Genomic DNA, 24,920 nt, shown 5'->3' on the forward strand with positions numbered 1-24,920 from the left:
CGCTCCAGGTAGCAGCGGGCACCAGAGCCTGCTCTGGGGCGGCTCTGGGGCTCGCTCTGGTCACGGGGGCAGAGGAGGCCTCTGGAGCTCCTGCGGTACTGCAAGGGGTGAAGGGGGGCAGCCTCTGGGGACAGCCCAGGCACCAGAGGGCTCCGGGGACCTCTCTGGCCGCGGGGGAGGCGGGCCGGGGGCAGCCGGGGAGGCAGGGCTCGGCCGGGGAGAGCCCCCCTCACGCTCACAGCGGCCGGGCCCCAGCGCGCCCCGCCCCACGCAGGCGGCGGCGCCACCTCTACTTAAAGCGCGCTCGAGGCCGCCGCTGCCTCCTCCTCCGCCGGTTGCCGCGGCCCCGTCAGCATGTCGGACAGGCTGCCGTACAAAGTGGGTGAGTGCGAGCCCCGGGCCTAGCTTAGCCCGCTCCCTGCGGGGCTCTGACGGCTCCCCTGCGGCCGGGGCACGGCGGGCCGCGGCCGTGCCGGGGAGCGCCGCGGGGGCTCCGCGGCCCCGTTGCCGCGGCTGGATGCGGCGGCGGAGGAAGATGGCAGCTGCCTGTTCGCCGTGCCGCCGCGGGGGGCGGGGAGCGCGGGCAGCAGGGCAGGCAGGGAATCTAAGCCTGAAGCCCCCCGCCAGGCTGTGGGGCAGGGCTGCGTTTACACCCGTGCTGCTGATACACCCGCGGAGAAAGAAGGGGGCCTCCGGGGGGGGGCTGCACCGGCTCTGGAGCGGCTGTCTCTTTCCGCAGCGCGGCACCCGCGGGGTTTCCACCCGCGATTTTGCTGCTTTCCTGCGCCGGAGCCCGCGGCGCGGGCGACTCCGGCTGCCCTGTCTGTAGACCTTCTCCTGTTCTGACTGCCCACCAGAAACCCTGCGCTGGGGACAGGCTTTCACTCCGAATGTGAAAGTTATCTTTAAATCTGGGACCCGTGTTACACACTTCTCTGAAGGTTTTGTAGACCTGAAACTCCCCAAGACCCCTAATTTTTCTAAAGAGTTGCGTGTTCTTTGAAGGCTAAATTGGAAGAGAATAACATTCGTCTATAAGGCTCAGATTCAAAAATAATTTGTCTTGCACGCTATGGACCTAAAATACTACCAGATTTTTTTTTTAAGCAGCCCTTGTAAGAGTGCTGAGCCCTTAAGAGGGATAAGATTCTAGACCTCCCCCTCTTGATATAGTTGTTTCCATGGTCCTTCCATTGCCTGGACTTTAAGTCCCCTGTTGGTGTAAAGGCTGTGCACCAGGTAGCTAAAGTGTAGGCAATAGCTTCAGTGGCCCGTGGGCTTCATTCTGGAGCAAAATGCAATTAGCTTGTCTTTATTAAATGCAGCAGTCTGACTCAGAGGTTCTCGTGTTCCCAAGTGCTTTCAATGGCCTGTATTTGCTAGGTAGGTAAAAGAAAAGTGTCTGACCATGTTCTTAAGTGACATGGTAAGCTTCTGAAAGAGCTAACCAAGTCAGAGGGACGCTTGATCTTGGCTGATGCCACGAAGTGGCGCACCTAGGCATTAGCTGTTTGACCCTTGCCTTTTTAAGGCTGGAGTCAGACATCCATGGTGAGCACAGTATTTTTTACTCTGAGCTAGGCTGTCAGAAGTCTGTTTTGTTCAGTTTTTGCTGAACTTTACTACTATGGATCCTTTTTACAAAGGCAGAAGTTGACTTGTAACTAAGGTAGTTATGGTGCCTTGAAAATAATCTTTGTGGATCCAGGGGGTAGGAACCCTGCAGCTTAGCTCTTAAGAGGGGAGCTGGGCTGGGCTCAGCTCCTGGTGTGCTTGGCAGGGAGCATGCTGTGTGTGTTCTCATGTGGGGAAGCTATTGCCATACAGGCAGCCCCCCCAGCCCTGAAAGTCTTAATACCATGGAATTAAATCTCTGTAGCAAGTGTCAGACCCTTGGGCAGTATATATAAGGAGGAATGCTTAAGTCTGGGGCTTACTGAATTAACGGACCTCAGGATATCTGTACACTAGGTCACAGTTGATTAATGTGTTCATACAGGAGCATGCTTTTTTCAGAGGGGCTGTTAGGTTTGGTCTAAACTTGTTTGAAAGCCTGTGTACCATAGTAAAAAAGCAGGGAGTAACTGGAATATGGTCTGTTCTTCCCCCAACTCTGTCTCCTAGCTGTTGCTGGGTGTTCAGTTCAGCTGTTGCAACCAATGCCTATCCACAAGTGAGTGAACAGATACTAAGGTTTTGGCTATTTAAACTCTGACACCTGTCCTCCTTTTCTTGCAGCTGACATCAGCCTTGCAGACTGGGGTCGCAAGGCCATTGAGATTGCCGAGAATGAAATGCCAGGGCTGATGAAGATGCGGGAGATGTATGCTGCATCAAAGCCACTGAAAGGTGCACGTATCGCTGGTTGCCTTCACATGACAGTGCAGACAGCAGTTCTCATAGAGACCCTTATAGAGCTGGGAGCTGAGGTAAAGTGTCTCTTGAGTTTCTTCTTCAGCATGCTCTTAGGTAATGCTCTGCCTGGGGCACTGCTTCTGCAATTACCTTAGGGGCTCCTGGCAAATATCTGTACTTTTTGGAAGAGACCATGCTGCAATCTCCAGGTTGGATGGATTATATCTCCTCTCCTTAAGCCAAAGGCTTGTCACCTGTACTGTGTGCACCTCTGAGATGTGGTATGTGTCTTCCCTCTGGACAAGCTGCAGCTTCATTAGTGCCTGTTTTGGGCTGGATTACTGGCTTCAGCAGCTCCATCAACTGTGTGTATGTACAGCACCCTGAGCAGCAGTGCGAAAGCTGCTCCCACGCAATTGTGTTGTGCTTGGGCATGCAGTGCTGTTGCTGGTAATGCTGAAGCTCTAGTGACTGCCTCCAGCAAAGATTAACCTGTGTTAAGAACCACACCCTGCCCTGGGTAAAGTCAGTAAAAACTAATGAAGCTTTCTGAGAGCTCATGCTGGCCCTTGAGCTGTGCAGGAAAACAACAGGGAGGCAGTGTGGTTCAGTGATCGAGGGCTGGGAATTCCACTGACTTTGAATTTGTTGTGTGATTATGGACCACTTACCCTGGTCCATGTTAAAGATGGAGATACTTATAAGCCATTTACTGCATTGTGTCCTCTGCCTGGCTTGCTGACTGAAGCCCAAACATCCAGCTGAGTGTTTGCTGTACAGGGCAAGAGGAGAGCCAGGCATCTGAGCATAATCTACATAGCTTGCATGCTGAGTGGGGAGCTGACTGGAACTTGATGATGGATTATGTTAAGTACATATGTGATCTGAAATTCCTTCTTCCTGAAGTTTAGCTGCCTGAACTCAGGCTGCCCAGTGGTGCCCTGTATGGGATTCTTCCCTGGGAATGGTTAAAAGAGTTGAGCTGTGTCATGCTGATTGAAAGGTACTGGGAGAAGTGCTCTCTCTGTAGCAGCTAAGGTATTTCCTCAAAGAGTGGAGGGGGCAGGTCTAGACAGCATGGCAGGTCAGCCTGGCCAAGGCACATGCAGGTGTTCTTCAGCCTGTTCAGAGCTGCTCCAAGGTTGCAAGTGGTGCAGTGCTGAAGGAGAGCTTTGATGTGGAGGTACAGTCCTGGCTTTATTCCAGTTACTCTGTGTATGAAGCTTTTGTCCTTCCACAGGATTTAAAAGAAAGCAGTAGCCACTGAAATTTGGGAAGCTCCTTGCTGCTCCTGTTGATTACTGTATCCCAGTATGGCTGGACTAGGCAGCAGCTGTGTGCTTGCTTAAACATTGCCAAACTGCTTTAGTCTGAGCACAACCCCAAATCAGTGTTGTATGGGATTCATCCAAGTCATTCAGGGAGGTATCTGCAGAGATTTGGTTCCTGTAAGCCTAAGTTATGGTTGTGCCTTTAAGATGTGTGCTGTCATGTTACCTCCTTCCTTGTCCTGATGCCTGCATGTTAGTTTAGACTTGGACTTGAGTTTGGATTCAGCCCTGGTTCCTCTGTTCTGCCAGAACTTCGGTGCCTGGGCGGGAGGAGTGAAACTGATGAAACCATACCCTACATAATGAGGATATAGCTCACTGCAGCATAGTAATCTTGGTATCCCTTTTTTGGCTAGGTTAATGAAGGTAGATTAAATACTGTGTGCATCAGAGTATAAGTTCTAAAATTGTAATAAAAATGCATTCTCTTAATAACCAGTGATGTAAATATTAGGCTCTGAGCCTATCAGGTATGCCAGTTATTCTAGAATCTGTGCCATTATCAGAAACTGGTATTACAGATCTGATGGTGCAGAGTTGAAGTAGCCTGTGTCTTGTATCAGGTGCTTGAAGTGTAAACAATATATGGGTATTCTGTATACTTTGAATTCCATGACACCTCTTGATGTCATTTGTACTGATATGGAGGGAGCTTAGAAAAACCCAGGTGCAGTGCTTAAGGTCATGAATTCAGTTTTCCTGTGCTCCTTCCAGGTGTGTTTTCACTGACAAGTACTGGTTGTGTAGGCTCAGATGAGGTGCATCCTACAGCAGCCCTTATTTAGAAGTGTTCTTGATGAAATGGGATGAGTATCTGAAAACAGGCTGAAGGGTTATGCCTTATTGCCCTCTCTCCTCAATGTCTGTTACAAATAAGTATGCAAATACCTGCCAGTCAGCCCTGTAGGGAGCAGAGTGAGAACTTGAGTGGTTCTGGGATGTGGTGGTTTCTATGTCTGCTGGGGAGCTGCAGTAAGTATGCTGATACTTTTCAGTGCAACTCAGCAACATGCTGTTGCTTTTCTAGGTGCCTAAGCCTAGTTATGAAATCTGTGTGGGAAATGCTTAGCTCAGCTGGAAAAGCTTCCATGACTGGAGCACAGAGTGGGAGTTTGGGTGAGCATAATCTTGGAGAACGCCTGTTGATTGAATGTAGTGTTTCAGCTGCATTTCTATTCTGAGTGCCAGCAGGTGTGTTGCTGCATGTCCATATTCCTCAGTGGACACTTGCTATGTGACTGTTCTGAACTTTATTGACCAAAATGTTCTATACCCACCCTACTGTGCACTTTCTGAAGATCTATAGCTGAATGTACGCTCTGACTGTCTGGCAGAAGCTCTCACGAGTAAGGAGATGGCTCCGTTATTTTCTTTCCCAAAGTGATGTTATTTTCCCTAGCTTAGGTACTTAGTTTTCACCTTAACTTTGCAGAGCTACTGAGAAAAGCAGGAATCTGCACTAATAGGCCTTTTTGCTCTTGCTCCATTTTTAACTCCTGTGGCTGGAAGGGAGTGCCTGATATCTCAGAACTTTGTTCAGCAAACAAAACTTGGGTTGTTTTCCAGGTACAATGGTCAAGCTGCAACATTTTCTCCACTCAGGACCACGCTGCAGCTGCTATTGCAAAAGCTGGTATCCCTGGTAAGTTTTCCATGTCCTAATTTGGCTCTGAGTTGGGGTGTACTGCCTGTTCTAGCTAAATCAAACTGTCTACAAATCAAGTTCTTCTGAACAAGCTTCAGGATAGAAATAGCCCATCAAAAGCAATGATTGTTACAAACAGGACATTTGATTCAAGCTTCATTGCATCAGACTACGTGTAGTATCCTGACAATGGCTGGTGTTAGGCTATGAAAGAGCCTGGTTGTCTGTTACCAGCTTTAAGCCTGGTCATTAAGATGATTGAATGGGCTGGGTAATTAAATGGATTGGTGTGTAGGTGTGTGTAGAGGGAGGTGTTTGGTGCTTTCCACCAAGCTTGGTGCTAAAAAGGGGTCAGTGAAGGAATAACTGCAGTGTGCCCTGTTACAGTGGCAGGGTCAATACTCAACATATTTTTAGGCTAGAGCTAGGCCAGCTGTGGTGCTGCCCTAATATTGCTGAAGCAGTTTATCAGTATGCTGCTGTTTTGTTACTGTCACCTTCCATTAAAGAGCAATTCCTTGTGGGTCAGTATGAATAGATTCAGCTGTCTGCTTTTACGCAGCTTAAGGACATAGTCCTCATGGCTGTGTGCTGGGAACTGCCTGGCCTGAGTCTGGATGTTGGCAGAGGCTCAATCTGATTTCTGGCAGCCTGCTTCTTTGCATTGAGAGGTTCTTTAATTTCTGCTATAATTAGCTATTGCCACAAGTCTTCCCCCAGTTGTGGTCCATTCTAAGGTAACAGAAGAAAGTGGTCCCTTCATCAGCTCCTTTGGCATTACTAGCTGCTGGCATCACCTCTTCTGCCTGTCTCTGGCATGGGTTGTCAAAGGACCAGGTGGGACTCTGTAGATTTGATGTTAGGATATTGCTTTCCTCACAGCTGTCAACACCCAAAACTGAGCTGAAGAGCAGTTTACAGGTGGAGTGTTTGTCTATGTTTTTGACCTTTGCCCTTGGTATTCTTGTTTTGTGGAACTTGCTCTTTTTGTTACTATTGCACTTCACATGCTGAATTTGAGTCCTTGGAGGAATGCTGATCCTGTGGATACAATATGAGATACTGATGTACATTTTTTCAGAAGGCGCAGTTGCATGATTGGCTCTTTTAGCTTAAGGTTAGTTTTCTGTGTAAACAGTGAAAACACAACAATTTTGCTAAATGTTGGGATATGTAAATCATGTGTCTAATATATGTTTGAATGGCTGAGTACCACTGAGGCTCAAGTATAGCATGAAGCCAGTACAAATGCCTGGAAAGGCAAAATACTGCTAGATACAACATGCTAGTGGTTGCAGCCTGGTGTTGTTGGTAGATTTACTGATAGAGAAATCTGCCCTCATAAGAGCAGGCAAGGCATGGCAGCTTGGATTTTAGCGCTGTGCTAGAGATTAGAATTTAAACTCAAAGTTGCTGAAGAATTTGTAGTCTGGTGCTTAGCTCATGCTAAAGTCTAGTCCCTCTTTTTTGCTGTGCTAGAAAATGCTGTAGTTGTGTTTTCATTCGTCTGTATCAATATATCCAGTGGCTATTTCTAATTCCTGATAACGCAGGATGTATTAGAGGAGCAAGTGGGGTGTTGTGGATGTAAGTCTGCTTTAGTTTGCTTTCCCTTCTCCCTCTTGATATGGAAGAAGAATGAGAGCAGTGAAGTCTCAAAATTTTGACCAAGTTCGTGGCCTGGGACAGAAGGCAAAGTGATTTCACTTCTGCTTATTCTGAGATCTTTTTTTTCGATGCAAATGTGCTTTCTGGCCTGCAGGCACAGATAATCATCTGTCTGTTGGCTCTGCTACTGAGAGCTGCTGATGAAATCTTTCTTTGGCTGCTTTACTACATGCTGAGTAAGAAACTGGCTAATTGCGTGTGTTTGTTCCCATGTAGTGTTTGCCTGGAAAGGGGAGACCGACGAGGAATATTTATGGTGCATTGAGCAGACCCTGTACTTCAAGGATGGACAGCCCCTCAACATGATTTTGGATGATGGTGGAGATCTTACCAACCTAGTTCATACCAAATACCCACAGCTCTTGAAAGGTGACTTGTATTTTGTTTTGTCGGGTACAGTTCTACTTGGGAAGCTGTTTAGGCAGTGTTGTTTCTGTGGGAATTCCTTGCTTGTTTAAAAGGGGGAGGAGAGACAGGCATGTGCAAACAGGCTATGAATGAGTCTATGAAAATTGCTTACAGTCCAAGACCAGAATTTCTTACCTGCAGGAGCTGTTTCCATCTCTGCTCTGTAATATATAAGTTAGTGACCTGTCCTTCTCGCCATCCTTTACAGTGCCCATTACCTGAGAATGACCAGTGGTACTGCTGACTTTCCAAAAGCTTCCTGGAAATGGGCTGCGTTTTAGAATTGCTTAATGTCTGCTTGCGGTTAATATTTTTACAGTAGTGCTTTTTCTTCCCCATCTTCTTAGTGCACCTCTGGAGGAAGTCATGACAACCTGTAGCCTTTCTTGGAAAGGGAAAAGTTTTCTACCTCATATAAACTGGATGAGTTAATGCTTTGTAGTTTGTCAGTGAAGATGCTGATGGAGTCAGGGTTGGGACTGTTGCTTTGTTGAGTTACTATCTTCAGTGTAAGTTACTAAAACTGAAAACAGATCTGTGTGGTGTTGCTAGCACATGTTTATGTAAAAAGATTTATCTGAAGGGAATTTGGCATGACCTGCAGTAGCAGGCTGATCTGTGCCTGGCAGGTGTGACAGGTTCTCCTAAGCTCTCCCACTGTCCATCATCTGTGCAGCTGCAAGCTGCAAATGTCCAGTGTTGCTAAAGGGCATGTTTGATCTGGGATGTGAAGAAAATTGGATGGTGATGGGGGTGGAAACTAAACTGATACAGTGGAGTGTGCTGATGTTTGTTCTTGATCCATAGAGGTGAGGTTGCTGTAGAAGCATGCTGGATCAGCTCTCCTCTGACTCTTGCACTGCTTTAAGAGGAAGCTATGGGGAAAAAATCTGAAGGTGGCAGGCCATGGATAGGGCTGTGTGAGGGGAGGAGTATGGGGCTGCTCCCCATCCACGTGCTCATGTGGGTAGGGGCACCAGGAAGAGAGGAAACTTCTGTGTGACAGGTCTCACTTTCTCCTGCATCCTCAGCCTGCTGTCACTAGTAATCCAATAGTCAACATCTTGGTGTTATTTAAACTGTAATGAGAGGTTTTCATTGGTGTCTGCTCAGCCATGCTGGGATCTCCTCTCTTCTGTTGAAGGTCTCTTGCTCCCTAGATTGCCTCTGTCGGATGTTCATGACCTCTTGCTTTCCTGCCATTTAATGCCAAGGAATACCACAGTTGTTCATGCCTCACTGTCTTCCAGGCATTGTCAGAGGCCAAAAAATGCATTTTCCATGTTCATACTCTTTTTCCATGTTCAACTCTTGCAGGGTTGTTTCCCTGCCACGCACATGCAACACCTCAGTTGGTGTCCCTGTTCCTGGGGGTCCTTGTGCTGAGCTCCTTTCATACTTCCAGCCCTCCTCCTGGCTGTTTCTTTCTCCCATCCAGCCCTTTGCTCCCTCTTACTTGTCTTGTGCTCCTGGTGTGGAAGCGACTGGTATAATATGGTGTGGTAGGGCAATGGCTGTTGAACTGTCTCAGCATCCATCCCTAACCTGCTATTGCTAAAAAAACTTCCCTACTGCCTGGAGTTGTTTCCTAAACTCATAAGAATGGCTCTTCCACTGGGTTTTTGAAGAGTCTAGACAGGATGCCATACCTGTCAACATTTCCCTTGCCAAAGTGTGTGCATTATATGCACTGACTGTAGTTGAAAAGCCTCCTTACAGCAGTTCAGTAAACTAATTAAGACTGATTTGTGTGGAGGATGACAGAACTTGATCTGCTTTACCTTCCAGTCCATTGCTCCTTGGAAACAGCAAACCTTTCAGAATGGGACCCACCGAGTAGAGTCTTGTTCTCATTTAACTGAGCTCTGTGCTTAGCCTTTTTCTGCAAAGACTGCTGAAATGAAGCTGTGTAGCATCCTTTTTTTTTTTTTTTTTTTTTTTTGTATCTTGAAAGGTAATAAAGGCTAATATCCTAAGGGCTTGTGGTTATATTTGACCTCTGTGGGGGAGAGGTAGGGCAAGAGTAATGTTAGCAGGGCATGCACAGTGTGTGGAAGGACTGGATTGTGAGTGGAGGAGACATTTCAGCATGAAGCATCTGAAAGTGCCATTTGAAGGCTGGACAAATTTTCTGGGCTAACTTCAAAGGGAACTGTCTGTCTTCCATGTTTCAGCTGCTTCTATTTTAAATATAAGTTAGTGTGGAACTAACAGTTGAAAGCAGGGCTCATTCAAGTCTGCTTTAATGAGGAGATGTGTTAAATAGCTGTGTGGAAATGCTCAGCAATCTTCCCCTCTCCCTGATCATGACTGCTGTTAGAGGGCAGAATGGCTTTTGCACTATTGGCTTACTTCACTAAACAAATGCCCTTAAACCCAAGATAAATAAAGGAAGGAAGGGGAAAACTAGAAGTGAACAAAGGAGAAAGTCATCTGAACTTGTGCAAGGGAGGTATCTGGCATCTGTGCAGAAGAGTACTGTTGGGAAAGGATGGAGAAGGTTGAGTCATTTGTGATCCATTGATGTAGACTTGCTCATTGATCAGGTAAGAAATATAGGAGTGCAAAGCAGGTCTGAGTGTTCCAACAAGGTTTTTTCAATTTAATTCAATCTTTTCCTTGCTGTAGGACCTTTGCTGTTCTCCAGTCACTTAAGTCACCCAGGCACTGAAATTAAGTGGTGTAGACAGCACTTCTAGCAGAGTTGCAAAGTAGTTTAGACCAGCTGTAAATGTCACCTGGGAGCAGCAGGCAGGTGGTCTTCAGGGAAGGGAAGCTGCTGGTGTACACGGTGTGAGGTTTGCTTAGTGCAATTTTGAAGACAATCTGCTAAGCTTAGATATGTCAGTCTGGAGAGCTTTTGAAGGATGACAAGTGTGTCTCCGAGTTGCCAGATAGACCAGAAGAGAGAGGGCGGGTTTGAACTGGAGGTTTCTGCCATGACCTCCCACAGATTTCCTTCATAAGGGGGTGATTGTACTTCATCTAGGCAGTTGCACTGGAAAATCGATACTTTTGGGAGACTTGCGACAGATGCCATGTTTCCCTGTGCACCAGGCAATGTTCTTTAAACTGTCCTGACCCCTCCAACAAAGCCCTAAATATGCTAAAGCCTGAAGTAGTTCTCCCTGCAGGTAACCCTCTGGGGAGTGTAGTTACCGAAGGGTCTGAGACAGACCTCTGGGGGGGGATAAATCAGCCTAATCAAGCTGTACTTCTAGTGCTGTCGGTCTCGTTTCCTTGTGCGACACCGTGCTGCTGCTTCTGCCTGGCGGTCTGGGAAGCGACAGGGAGGTCTGATGGCTCTGCCTTGGACTCCGCTGAGGCGTCAGGGATGGGTTTGAACCAGCATCGGCATCTGAGTGCTGCTAACCTGCCGAGAGGAGCTGGGCGGAGGGGGCTGCAGCAGCATCTCCACCCGTGGAGTGTGACTGGGGGGGGCGGCGGCGGCGGCGGCTCCCGTGGGGCGGCGCTAGGGGTCGGTGTTGCGCCGCGGAGCGCGGGCGGGGGCTGGGGGCGGGGCCGCCGCCGGTCCTCTCCCCGTTTGGGAGCGGGAAGACGTCGGGCCGAGGGCATGTGCCCCCCAGATGCAGTCTGGGGGAAATGCAACGGGCCGCGCTTCCTGAGGGCTTAAGCCGTGAACTTTGAAGATGGCTTTAACAAGCTTTTTTCTTTCTTACTTAATTGAGCTCTGGTACAAATTTGGGATTCTCCTTTCCTCCCTTTTGATCCCTCCCTTGCTGGGTGGGGTGGGGTGGGGTGCGTGTGTGACTTGAGCCCCTGGGTTCCTGGCAGCTGTCACCATGGCCCTTGTTCCGGCTGAGCAGATGAAACCCAAACGGTTGGGGCAAAACACCTGCCTGCCTTCTGCCAGGAGCTGTGCTCTTGTAGCCTGCTAGTGAGCTGTGCCCAGGAGGCACAGCGCCCCTGGGTGTTTGGTGGGTGCAGGTACCTGCTCGGGAGCAGTGCCTGGGAGACTCTGCACCCCTGGGGTGCCCGGAGGGTGCAGGTACGTGTAGCTCTGAAATGCACGCTCTGGCTTTCCTGCCCGCCGGTGTTCTTGCAGGGTCCTGGTCTGGCGTCAAGGAACCTCCCCGGAGCCTGCAGGCCCCTCGGGGGGCTGACCTCTTTGTTTGTCTTCTGTGGGCAAAGCCAGCTGCTCAGCTGGAAGTGTGGATCTCATTAGCTTTGTTCCTGTTCCCACCTTGGGCTCTGCTGACACTGTTGATCCCAACAGTTGATGACTGTTCTGTGTGCTGTTCAGAGAGATGATTCTCCAGTTATTCATCCTGTCCTATAAACTTCTCATAGATCTTGGTGGCTGGGGAGGTAGTGACACTTGGACACTTCTTTGATACCCAGAACTAATGGACTACATAAATAATTTTTTGAATTTTGGTGTGGGTTATCCGTGTTGTTTCCCACTTGCCCATCCCTAAAATAATATTGGCTACTGAGAAGGTATGTGGGTTGTGGTTGAGGAGCCCTGCCATTGCCGCTGGCTGGTAATCTTGGGTAAGTCCTTTGGCCCCTCTGCTTTTGCTATTTGTGCAATAGGAAGGCTGTTCACCTTTTTGAAACATTAGGAGGACTGTGGGTAGAGTGTGGATAAAAAAATGTGTGTAGGAATTTGGAGTGATTATGTATTTTATAGTGAGGGAGAGGAATTAAGAAAAATGACATGAAAAGGAGCAATATTTCTGTCTGTTCATGTGCGCTCACATAGGATAATCTGGGCTGTTGCCTGCTTCATCAGTAAAAGCGCATGAACAGAACAATTTATAAATGTTTATTTCTCAGTTTTTCTGTCAAAATGACTGTAAAATTATTTTGCTTACGAGCTTCCTTTCAATTTTATTCTATGAGGTCAATGTGAGAGGTCACTTGCCTGGAGAGGCAGTATCTTTGCATAAATCTCTGATGTATGTAGAACTTGGTATTCATTGTTTTCATATTTTTCTCCTTGTGAGTCTGAATTGGCTCCAAATGCCACATAGATCTCTTTATAGAGATGTTGCTTGTGTTTGTGGTTTCAGCCTGATTTAGCAGAATTCCTCTATTTTCCCCCAATAGTTTGTACTTCAACAAAATAATTGCCTTGCAGTATGCCTCCAGTCCTTAAAGAACAAACATAATTACCCTACCTATCCTCTACAGTGGAAATTCAGCCACACTGAATATTTTAGTTTCAGATTTATTCTGATTGTCATAAATTGAGTACCTTTTAGTACAGACAGGCTTTTGAAGTAATTGGGTGTTACCTGGTGTAGCAGCTAGACAGTTTATATATAATGAGGTATTATTGAGACATGAGAGGAGAGATATCCAGAAGTCATGTGCAGTGATGCCACTTCTGAACAATTGGCTGTTGTCAAAAGGTCTGTGAAGAGTCAGGATCCTTAAGGCAGGGGGTGCTGTTAGAGCTTTGGCTTTTTGGTGTAATGTGGAGCCAGGTAACCCCCATGTCAGCTCCTGTGTTATCAGGATCTTAGTCCATTATACGTTGTTGGTCATTCTAGACAGCCCTTTGTCTCTGGTCTCTGTCTCCTGGACTGTTTTCAAACAAGGATAGATTTGAAATGATGTTTTTTGATTGTGCTAGTAATACCCATGAAACTGAAGTTTCATATAGCTAGTATCCAGATTTAGGGGGTATCTTGGCTGCTTCATCAGAGCTGAAGTTGATTGCATCAGAAGGATTGGGAATAGCAAGCTGTGTATTTGATTTTTTGGTACTTTTTTCAGCTGATAATAGTGCTTTAGATTTAAGTGTGTTTATCTAGGTATCATATCCTTTCAAGCCACCTTGCAAGAATTGAGTAGGCTGTAGAAACATCACTGAGGTGAACATCTTGCCCTTTTTGCAGGAGAGTTTTTTGAACATTTTGTGAGAAAATAGAACAGTGTCTTTCCCAATTCCCTGGTCTAAAGCTGGTCCCTTCCAGTTTTCCAAAGAATATTTTGTCCTGCTCTTAAGTGCTTTGTGGGGGAAGAAACTGGTTTGAAGTTTCAAACTACTGTTGGAGGATCCAAATGAGAGTTCTCATCTCTTCCCTGCTTCCTGCAAAGGGTTTGTTTAACTTGGATCTCCGGAATATGCTCCCAGCACCTGGATGTGTTGGTTTGCAGCAACATTAACTCCAACTAAGGTGAATCCTTTTACTCTCCCCACAGGAATTAGAGGTATTTCAGAAGAGACAACCACTGGAGTTCACAACCTGTACAAGATGAAGGCCAATGGGACCCTGAAAGTGCCAGCTATCAACGTTAATGATTCTGTCACCAAGGTAATGCAGCTAGAGCCCTTCTGCTATGTTCTGCTGTCTGACCAGTTTGGTGTTGGGATGTTGTCATTCCCATGCAAATATTCCTTCTCTTGCTGAGCTATTCTTGACCTGGTACTGAACAGATTTTCACCATATCCTTGAAGTGAGCCTACGATGTCTCTCATGGGATATGCCATTGTAAACACCCTGTTTTCAGAACATCAAGGGCTTTTTTTTTTTGTATGTAAGGACATGCATTCTTCTGCATTTTAATAATATGAAAACACTTTTGGAAATGATGGCTCCTGGGGCACAGTCGGTTCATGTGGCAAGGGACATGTCCTCACTCTGAGTAGCTTAAAGCTCACAGGTAGGTGGTAGGTACCAGCTGGAAAAGAGAGTGTGACCTACATGAGCTTGGGGCTGGTAAAGGTTGGTTGATCTGACAAGGTATCTCTGTGAGCGCGGTTGCAAAGGATAGGGCAGGAGGTATTCCTTGCTTAGCTATATTACTGCCTTCCAAGACAAATCCTGGTGAATCAAGGGATAAGGGGGAATGGTGTTTAAAGGGTGCTGGTTCTTTTTGGATGCTGATGAATTATAGTGGGACTTTCCGGTGTACTTAAGGTTTATCCATCTAGATTTTTATTTTTTTAAATCTAGTTGCTAAATCTATTTCAAGTTACCATACTAACATCTTATTGGACATGGTATTTATCACTGACTGTTTTGCCTGCTTTCTCTGCAGTTTGCTATCTGAAGAGTATCTCCTTTCTGCTCACAGATGTATCTGGCATTTTTATTTCATAGCTAGTGGGCTGGAATCCAGTTGATCTTGGAAGAAGCTTGTTTCTTTGCATCCTTTTCACCTAGATCTGTGCCTTCTGCATAATAACTATTAATAGTGTTTATTAGATTTGGAAATTCAGATGTTTCTAAAAAAGCCTCTTGAGTGGATTTGTGTTGAGCTCACTTTATCCTAGTGCCAAACAAGTGCTTATTTTCAAGTACTGTTTGGTATTTATGTAGTAAAAGATTTGTAGTAACCACAGTTACAGATCTCCAGGAAGACATGCAACTGAGCTGACAAAATCTGTTCTCTCAGTTTGGTATTTTCAGTTGGTGCCAGGTTCCTATACTAGTATTTGAAGAGAGAAAGCAGGCAGCATCCAGTTCTGTTCTTCCCTCCTGCCACTCAAATGTATTTTTGGGTGGGACAGATGTCTGCATCTGGCACTCTGCTACCTTGCCCGCATGGGAATGCACAGGCACCTGGAAGGCTTTGATTGCAATTGGGGGATTTGGTGATGAGGAATCAAATCTGACCCTGCTCTTTTGCTCCATAAGAAGGCTTATACCGCAAGGAAAATCTGCTGGAGGACTAGAAGAGAGGATTACCAACTGGCACTAGCTTTGGTATTTGAAGGATTGATAACACAAATTTTCTGAAACTTTAATGGTAAATGTGCCTGTGATAGGACTTACAGGCACTGAATCAAGGAACTTCTGGATCTGAACTATAACTTCTTACACATTAGTCCTTGGCCAATTTCTGAGGCTGGGAGTGGTATGCCACTGTACCTCATAACTTGCTCAGATACTGCATTGTAGTCATAGCTGCAACATTTTTATACATGGGCTTTGCATTTTTTTTATTATAAAAATTTTACAGTTGTAAGCTGTAGACTGAAAAACCAAACTGTAACATGACCTTTCACGTGCTAGATGGCACCAGCCATAGTTGCAAGGTAGGTTCTATTTGAAAGATCAGTGCGCCTACTCACATCTAGGTATGCAGTCTTAAGATTGCTTGTAGCAGACAGAGTGCTGCCTGTATTAAGTGAAAGCAAGAATGATTGGTGACCTAAGGCTGTAGAAAGCACAGGGCAGGCTTTGAGACCAGAATTTTGCTGTGGATGGTGAGTTCTTTACACCCCTGCCTTGGGAAGCATAGCACAACTTTGGTAACCAGATTTTTTTTTTAAATTCTTGGCTTCTGTAACTCTTCAGATAATCAAATCTATTTATACGGCCCATCCTCCTGGTCAAAACGAAGAGCCCAGGGAGAAAAAGGAGGAGCATTACAAAAATCAGTACAGCAATTTGTTTCTGAGTTTAGGAAGATGTTCCTACTGGAGTACTATTTAACATCTGACTTAGCAAGGGAATTTTGATTTGGAGGTCTGGCTGTTAAGCTCATGTGTTTAATGTTACAGTAGGAGGATGTTTTGCATGGGGCATTAGGAGATGAAATCCAGGGATTCTTGGTTGAAATGACCAGTATTTTTAATGGCTACTTGCTGGATTTTTCTAGATCTGAGCAGTGGTGAGGTCTGGCAGCGTTAGTGTAACTGTTCCTGGGCAAGGAGACAATTTTGATCTTCCTGGGCTGCAGGAATCAATTTCTCATGGTGGTTGTGTGCAACTTGGTGCTTCTGCAGGGTGCATGTGTCTTGCAAAGATAAGAATGTGTGCTAACCAATTGGTCATATTCTGCTGGTGTATTTTGCCTACCTGTGGCACTTAGTTCAGTTCATTGATAAACAGCAGCAGAGAACTGGTGAACATCTGGTTAAGGAACTCAGACCTACCTCTGTATGAAAGAATTTTACTTGATAAATTCAGGTTACCTCTAAAAAGCTTTTAACATGTCCAAGCCCTAGTCAGTAGACACAACATATTTCTGAAATGCTTCTCATGAGGGGTGTGCTGAAGCCTGTATCTGGTCTAACTATATAGATTGAAACTGGATAAATAAAAACATCCAACCAGGTTATCTTCTTCCTGTCCCTCATTGTGGTTTAAGTATTTAGCTGACTGTCAGCCTCCTGGGTTGTAGTATTTGCATGGAAGTCCATTTTGTTTCTCTAAGGAATTTTAACTTGAGTGACTTTCATCTTTTCTGAAGCTGCTCCTTTCTCTTTCTCAGAGCAAGTTCGATAACCTTTATGGTTGCAGAGAGTCCCTCATTGATGGCATCAAACGTGCTACAGATGTCATGATTGCTGGAAAAGTAGCAGTTGTGGCAGGTTATGGTGATGTGGGCAAAGGCTGTGCCCAGGCCCTGCGGAGCTTTGGAGCCAGAGTAATCATCACGGAAATTGATCCCATCAATGCACTGCAGGCAGCCATGGAAGGTGAGAACTAAGGAGATGCAGAAATTAATGTATCTGATGAGGGTCTCTGCGTGTCAGTGTACAACAACAAGTGATAGTTGGCCAAGAAAGGTTCAGTGAGTTTCAGCCCTGACCCTGTTGAGGTAGAGGTGACTCCAGTTTAACTGTAGGAATTCTTTCCTTACAGTTAGGGAAGGAGTTTATTAGTATAGGCCTTGAAGATGTGTTTGGAGTCAAGGATATATGGAGACCATAGTGGGGTAAGGCCCCCATTCATAATGCTGTAAGCCTGGGTTTGAATGGGTTCATTATCCTCAAGTTGTGCAACTCTAACCTCCAGTGTGGGTTAAGACTTCACTGGAATCTCTCCACAGTAAAACACCAGACCTTACCTTCAGTAGGTGTTTTTGGAGAGCAATGCCATGCTCTCTGCCTTTCCAGCTGTGTTCATGGCATGCTCTGGAAGCTGTGCTCACTTTCTTCTGTGGGTGCCTTGTGTAACTATGCTTCCTAGTACCAGTTTATCCCATTTCTAGTCATACCTGACTAGAATCTGCAGGTGTTGTGGGTGTACTTTCCTTTGCAAACTTGACCCCCTGAATCCAGTCTGAGTGCAGTGCCAGATATTGCACCTGTGGACATAAGACATTGAATGTATAGATCTACAGATTGGAAACAGGTGAGGGATAGCTTTTTTGTGCTATGTTGGTATTTAGTAAGAAAGTATGCCCACTACCTCACATCTTCCATAGGTCAGGTGTTGGCACAGACTTCTCTTACTCATTCTTTCGCAGTACTTTTCTACTTGTAATATTGTATCCCACTTTTTAATAAATGCTGGTGGTTGGGTAGAGGAGTAACTTTTTCTCTTTTCAGGTTATGAAGTTACAACCATGGAGGAGGCCTGCAAAGAAGGCAATATCTTTGTTACCACCACTGGCTGCACTGACATTGTTCAGGGCAGGTATGGTCTAGCCACTTGCTTTAGTGAAAGTATAGCTGTACAGTTAAGTTTTTTTTAAATGCTGCTGACAAGTTATGATTGTATGGTGAGGGTTAGCATACAGTCTCATTTCTGGACATCAGAATTTAGCATCAATTTAGTGAGAAATTTGGGCTTTGGACTTTCAGGTCTGTTAGATGTTGCCGTGTTGCAATTGTTCCTGTCTTGCAGCATGTAATGATGGAGAAACAAAAGGTGTAGAGGGATAGATAGACTTTTGGAGGATGAGATATTCAGGGCTAAATTCTGTGTTAGGACAGATAAATGCAAACAGAAGAGTAGGTAGGTAAAGGTTGAGAAGTAAAGGTTGAAAGTGATTCCATCTGTTAGTATGCATAGCAGACTTGAAACTAGCCTGTTCTCAATAAACTGCCCTGCAGTTTTTTGTTACTGCTTCTGAGATCTCAATTTATAGCCCCTCCACTCCACACAAACTCATTCCCATCTTTGACATTATGATTGTACATGTTGTAGTGGAAGATCAGATTAAGTGGGAGGAGATAAGGCCATTAGTCTCTAGAGATTTAAAACTGCTGGAAACTTTAAAGTCATGAAAAAAACATTTTATTTTGTGTAGGAGAGATAATAACTGCAGGTATTTCAGTTTTGACCAATGAAACAAAATAGTTTTACTTTCCATACTGGGAAAATACTTTCTCTCCAATAACTCTTACATCCTTGGGAAGTGTCCTTCCCTAGAAGCTTGAGAATTTTTCCAGCAGACTTCATATGCCTGGAAGGTTACCAGACCTACATGTCTTGTGAGAGTCAAATGTAGGCACTTTTCATTTCTCCTTGAGCAGACCTATGGACCAGAGCATCTTCTGGTGCTGAAGAAAAACTTTTTGTGTGTTAACTTTTGATATAACTTTTTTTTGCAGGCACTTTGAGCAGATGAAGGATGATGCCATAGTGTGTAATATTGGCCATTTTGATGTGGAAGTTGATGCAAAGTGGCTGAATGAAAATGCAGTAGAGGCGGTGAATGTTAAACCTCAGGTGAGACAGCCCTTGCACAAGCTCTCCTGCTAGAAAGAAGCCATAGCTAACCAGTGTCTGTTTCCAGAAAGGGGGATACTCCTCTTCAGGTACTTTGTGTTTCTAGCTTTCTTGGAAGCCAGTGTTGCTCTGGGCTGATCAGAATGGAGATTCTGCTCTGCTCTTCCCTGATTAACCTGGAATAATCTGCACATTGTATTCTTGTGTTGGTATTAAAGCAATTGGTTCCAGCCAATGCCCAAGTGTACAGCATGGTCTCTGGCAAGAGGTGCATGGTATGGATGCATCTTTCTCTTGTGTTCTTACTTCCTTGACAAACAGGAGCCTACCCCTTAGTGGTGGTTGTGTAGACAATTAATTGCATAAAGTTAATTCCTTACAGGAAGTCAGCTTTGAGGTTTGGGTTATGGTGAGGAGGTATGGAAATGCTATTTCTTTGATAGCCTCCAGCTGAAACAGACCATTAGACACTGTATAAAACTTCTTAAGAGCAGAGCCCATAGATTGCCTGGTGGCTGATTTGAATTTCCTCTCAGGAAGCTGCTTGCTCATGTACTGCTCTGCACCAGAGTAATCTTGGTCCTGGTGCAGTGTGCCAGGATTAGAGTGAATCTCAAGGGAATGTCTTTTGGGATTCTGTCAAGGTTTGAAGAAATTCACCCCTCTTTGTTTTCAAAGCATTTTTTTTATATTTGGAGACTGAAGCCTCAGGAAAGCCTATCTGGAGGTCTGCCAAACTCAGACTTCTCTTCCAGGCTTAGTGACTTCATTTTAGAAACCTGTCAAAAGTCTGTGCATGGGCAGACAAGGCAAGATGTTTTATCCTTGCGCAGCTTGCATTCCCACCATGTATTTACTTCAAGCTATGGCTGTAGCTACACAGAAAAATAGGGATCTAAAAATTTCAGCTTTTCAGCTGTTTCCCCTAAAGCAGAGAGAGAAAGCTAAACTAAATCAAAATTGTTTTGTAACACCAGCATTGAGGGAGAAATCACATAGAGCAAACCAGGCTTTGTCTGACTTGGCTTGTGACTTGTAGTTACTTTTTAAAGAGGGTGTGTGCTTGCTGATGGCAGGATTCTGGGACAGATTTTTCTACTTTTTTAAAAATGCCACAGCCAAGCATAGGTCTTAGTAGGTCTCAATCTGCCCTTCTACTTTTCATAACTCCCCTGTGACTGATTGGCCACCCACATCAAGCTCTTACTAAGCAGTTGTGACAGTCTTTTCAGTATCCTGTTTGTTGTTTGGACACTCTGCATGGGCTCAAGTAGGTATGAAGTTATACCCTCAAGCTCTCACTACATTCAAGTCTGTTCTTGCCCATGACCTTAGTGTGGAGCTTACTTTGCTCAACAGCTCTTGTCGTAGAGGAGCCTGCAGCTAGCTGCTTGTTTTCTGGTAGTTCGGGTTTTAAAACTAAAACTGGGATGGCTCAAAAAGTAACCATTGTTGAAGGTGAAATTGATGGTATCATACAAACTGCCTGCACATGGGTCTTTTAAAGTCCATGTGAAAAATTGTCGCTGTTGGCAGAGGTAGTAGTTGCTTTTTCTTTATATACTCTGTATTGAAGGAGTCAGTCTGTCACAGATGTATTAGGTGCAATGAGATGCAGTCTAGTCCAAGGTATGAAAACTGTAACAAGTTTCTGGTTAAAACCAGAATATTACTTTTGAAAAAGCATGGAATTGGGCTCAAAGTCATCCATATGGTTTAATGCTGAAGACCTATCTCCTACCCTGAGTCTCCCTGGTCTGTTATATAAATCACTGCTGTCACAAGCAAGATGTTCAGAGTGATGCAAAGGAGACACCTGTTCACAGAGCAAAAGCTGTGAAAATAGCTGCCCAGCATACTGTGGGTGCCACAAGTGTGTTTGCTTAAAAGTCATTAGCTAAAATTTGTAAAAGGTGTCTCTGACAGCCCTGAGTGGATCACCTGTGTGTCAGCTTGATGCACAGATAGTTGAAGCTGAGATGATTTACTGGGGGAAATAGCACTTTACCCTTGGGCTGTTCTTGTACTTTCCCTTACCCATCTACTGGTTACCACTGGAGATGGGATGTACCTAGAGGTAAATCTGACCTTATAAAACCATTCCACATGGTTGAAGCTTTACTGAAGTGAGGATGGCCTACAGATGTGTACCTTGTCAAGCCCAATAAAAGCTGGTCCCTGTCTCATGTTAGTACTTGGGTTTTGTTGACTTTTAGCAGTGAATCTGAAGCACTGTTAACTGGTTTGAATCCCCAGTTGGACTCTGTAATTGGTGTATTTAATGCTATATGTAACTACACTGTGCTAGTGGTATACCCCTATGCTCCATTTTGTTTACATTTCTTGTCCCTAAAGACTTTAGACCTGTCTGACAAGATAAGGAAGTACCTGCTGAGCAGGTGTTAGGTGAACAAGTTCTGCTGTGTAAAAGCTTCATTATTCTTCATTTTCATTCTCTGTGCCTGATTGCTGTGGTGGCTGGGCAGTTGAGCAGGAGTGGATGAAAAGAGCTTACTCATTTCAGAAGGGGGACAGCAGGACTGGGAGGCAAAATGTAACTTTAGAGCCACAAATTCCATGCTTTAAACAGATTAAAAGGTATTGAGTAGAAACTTGCTGCAATTACTTAACTTCTAGGACATGCATTAACTTCAGGTTTAGAAACAAGCTCCCAGGAGGTATCCTGCAGCTTCTGTCCCTCACCACCTGCATGGGAATTTGTCTGCATATGTTGAGACCTTTCTCAGGGCAGCAGTGATGAGTCATTACAATAATTGATAGAACTGCTCTTACACTGAAATCTGGGAAGGAAATTATTGGTTTGCCACTTAGGCCATTGCTGGTTTCTCAGTTTTGTTGCTCAGACTCATCAGAGGGACAATTCTGTGGTCATCTTGTCCCCAGTCTTTCGGGGGCCTCAAGGGGAGGTCAGTCCTGTGTTGAAGGTGTGAGATCTTGCACTTATCCTTAGCATAACATATGTTTTTTTTCACATCAGTGTTCTGGGTGAGGTATCCTGTTTTATAATACCAAGTACTAACTCTCTAAATATTCAAATTTTTGCTACGACCTACCTGGCAGCTCTTTTCTGTATCTTGTAGCAGGGAGGGGAATATAGTACAAGAGCAAAAATCTCTTAACCTCCTATGAAGACATCTGTCTCTTAGAGGAGTAATACCACAGCTGAGGGTTGCTGGGCTTCAGCTAGAGGTACAGAGTACTTGTGAAAGCGTCCAACTTGGTAGTTTTCAGTACCATATGGTCTCTAATTACAAATGGTGAGCTGGTATAAGAAATATTTAATACTTAGGAAAAGAAAACATCTTATTGTGCCATTCTGGCTCATCTGTTGCTTTCAAAGTACAGTTAAGGAGGAAGTAGGCTTATTACTGAAAAGCTCTCAGGCTGTTTTGAATATAGGTTTGCACTGCAGTCCTGCTCAGCTGTGTTCTGGTATTAGAGACTGATGTGTAGCACAAGCTCAACTTGAGAGGGGAAGGAAAGGTCAGGGCGAGATCAATGAACTTTGGCTCTGAAAATAAATTATTGTATCATGAGGAGGAGTGGAGGGAAGTGCGAAGCAGCCAGAAAGTCTGTGGCAAGCTAAATAGCAATGGGGAAAGGGAGCAGGCATTTGTATAAGTGTGGAGATGAATTTAGTGCTTGGATAATTGGAATTCTACTTCTGTAGCAACTTCTTGAGCTTATGAATTAGCCTGTTTATCTGCCCATAGATGAGATGTGTTTCCACAGTACTGACTTAAGCCTCTGCTGGTACCACTACTATTTTGTATTTATTTCTGTGCAAAGACATTAATTTGCATTTCTGCATTACCCTGTGCATTGAATGAGTCATGTCAGCAGATTGCCAAAGGTATGTGATTCCATGCACAAGTCAGCAGCTGTCCAGGTGCAAGTTGTGTGGCTATTAAATGGATATAATATTTTGACACCTAAACCACCCAATTCAGACTTCAAAACTGAAATGCTACTTAACTGCTACCTTGTAGTAGTTTAATCTGTAAATATAATGTTTAAGATAAGCAATATTGTAGCTGTTCTCAGGGGTTTTAGTGTTCTGCTTTCTGGCTGCTTCCTCTTTGTTTCATTACTTCCTCCCAGAATCTTATGATAGCCCATGTGGTATATTTTGGGTGGACTGAACACTGTCACTTGTGGTCACAGTGGAGAATCGGCATCCATAAGAATTATTGCACTTGCTCAGTGGAGAGCATTCTTACTAACCCTACCTTGCTGTGCTGCTCTTGGACAGGAGAAATTAAGAATGTATGGTTTCTGTTAGAGGTGGTTACTGTCTATATATGTTGTGCTGAAAACACAATCTGTTCTATGAACCCAAGAAGCAGAAAATAGTGCTGCGATTGAAGCATAGCTGGGGAAGACAAGTGGAGGCACAGACCTGCTTTGAAGGCTAAATACCTGTTCTAATAAAATGGTTTCTATTGGTTTACTTCATCTCTGCTACAGACCTGCCAAAGATGTTTTTTCGGAAGTGTTTTCGGAACAGTGTTGATAACACAGGGATGTTTTGGTTACTGCTGAGCAGTGCTTACACAAGAGTCAGGGCTTTTTCTGCCTCTAACCCCACCCCACCAGTGAGGAGGCTGGGGAGGGCACAAGAAGTTGGGAAGGGACACAGCTGGGACGGATGACCCCAACTGACCAAAGGGATAATCCAGACCATATGTCATGCTCAGCATATCAAGCTGGGGGAGGAAGAAGGAAGGGGGGATATTGGGAGTGATGGTGTTTGTCTTCCTAATCCACCGTTAGGCGTGATGGAGCCCTGCTTTCCTGGAGATGGCTGAACACCTGCCTGCCCATGGGAATTGGTGAATGAATTCCTTGTTTTGCTTTGCTTATGTGCATGGCTTTTGCTTTCCCTATTAAACTGTCTTTATCTCAATCCAGGAGTTTTCTCACTTTTACTCTTCCAGTTGTCTCCCCCATCCGACCAGGGTGGAGCGAGTGAGTGGCTGTGTGGGGCTTAGTCGCCAGCTGAGGTTAAACCTTGACAGTTGTTGTTACAATTAAAACTTCTAACTTTTCAGTCCAAGGCTTTAAAAATAAAACTGAAAGTGATGTGTTTTGCTTCATATTAAGCAACTTTTGAGACTTAAATTATAAATACAGCTGTGGGGAGGGACCCTTTTGGGTCTTTCACAGTTGCTGTCCTATGACAGTGTAAGATAAATGGACTTGCCTAAAGCATTAACCTTTGTCAAAGTTGGTTGTTGGTTATCTTTTAAGACTTTGCAGATATTTGCTCTACTCCCATGTGCTTGGTGTGACATGAGCAATAAATACAAGTGAATACTGAATATTCTTGTAACTTATAGGCCATATTGGTGTTTCATTTTGGGCTTTAATATTGTAACCCCCTACAGGGGTGAAGGCAGGGGAGAGAAGAGCTAGTGACTGGTGGAAAGGAGAAGCAGAGTTAACTTCAATATTGCAGGAGCCCAGTTTGGCCCGGACAGTTGAGGCACTTTAAGTGACATTATCTTCTGAATTGTGTGGGACTCTCATATACCTGAAGACTTGTCTCTTTAGCCCATCTGAGACTTGATTCTGTGTGCAGAGTCCTGTTGTCCCCAGCATAGCTTGGAAATCAGTGTGAGTGGAGGACCATGTCTTTAACCCCCTGAGAGCAAAGGAAGGTACACCAGAAGCTAGGAGAGCAGTTTCAGCAGGCTGAGGACTCTGGCTCTTACCCCTGTGTTAGATGCAAAGGCTCTGGACTGTTGTACACAGAGGTGTTTCCTCTCTCTCCTGTCTCTCCACACCAGTTGTTACAATTGGACATATATGAACTGCATTTTACTGCTAGCAGTATGCTGGCCACCACAGCTGTCTGAGACAACATCCATGTTGAAAATCAGAAGAACTGCATAACTGGTTAAATATGAAGCAGATGCTAAGATTCATGTTGTGTGAAGTCCAGAATAGCTACAGGCTTCGCAAACACTGGCTGGGAGTTGAGGGAGGGGTGTCTCAATTGTAATCAGTCTGTGTTGCAAGCCCACTGCTGAATTGTTGATGTGGGAAGAAAGCCCACAAAACCTAGCATTATTTAAAATGCTCTCTTTACCCTGACATGGCACTGCT

General features: G+C 45.0%; 1 protein-coding gene across 1 annotated transcript in view; it reads left to right on the forward strand.

Moving 5' to 3' along the window:
* The first annotated feature begins 268 nt into the window (after positions 1–268).
* The window catches only part of AHCY (adenosylhomocysteinase), a 29,019-nt gene continuing 4,367 nt past the window's right edge, over positions 269–24,920 (forward strand). The window contains exons 1-8 of the mRNA XM_049817578.1: positions 269–382; positions 2,239–2,429; positions 5,253–5,328; positions 7,216–7,368; positions 13,582–13,694; positions 16,603–16,810; positions 17,666–17,753; positions 18,674–18,791. Coding sequence (XP_049673535.1) covers positions 355–382; positions 2,239–2,429; positions 5,253–5,328; positions 7,216–7,368; positions 13,582–13,694; positions 16,603–16,810; positions 17,666–17,753; positions 18,674–18,791 — 975 coding nt within the window. The 5' untranslated portion in view covers positions 269–354. The remainder of the gene's footprint in view (positions 383–2,238; positions 2,430–5,252; positions 5,329–7,215; positions 7,369–13,581; positions 13,695–16,602; positions 16,811–17,665; positions 17,754–18,673; positions 18,792–24,920) is intronic.

The sequence above is a fragment of the Accipiter gentilis genome, chromosome 14 (assembly GCF_929443795.1).
Source record: "Accipiter gentilis chromosome 14, bAccGen1.1, whole genome shotgun sequence".
Lineage (NCBI taxonomy): Eukaryota > Metazoa > Chordata > Aves > Accipitriformes > Accipitridae > Astur > Astur gentilis.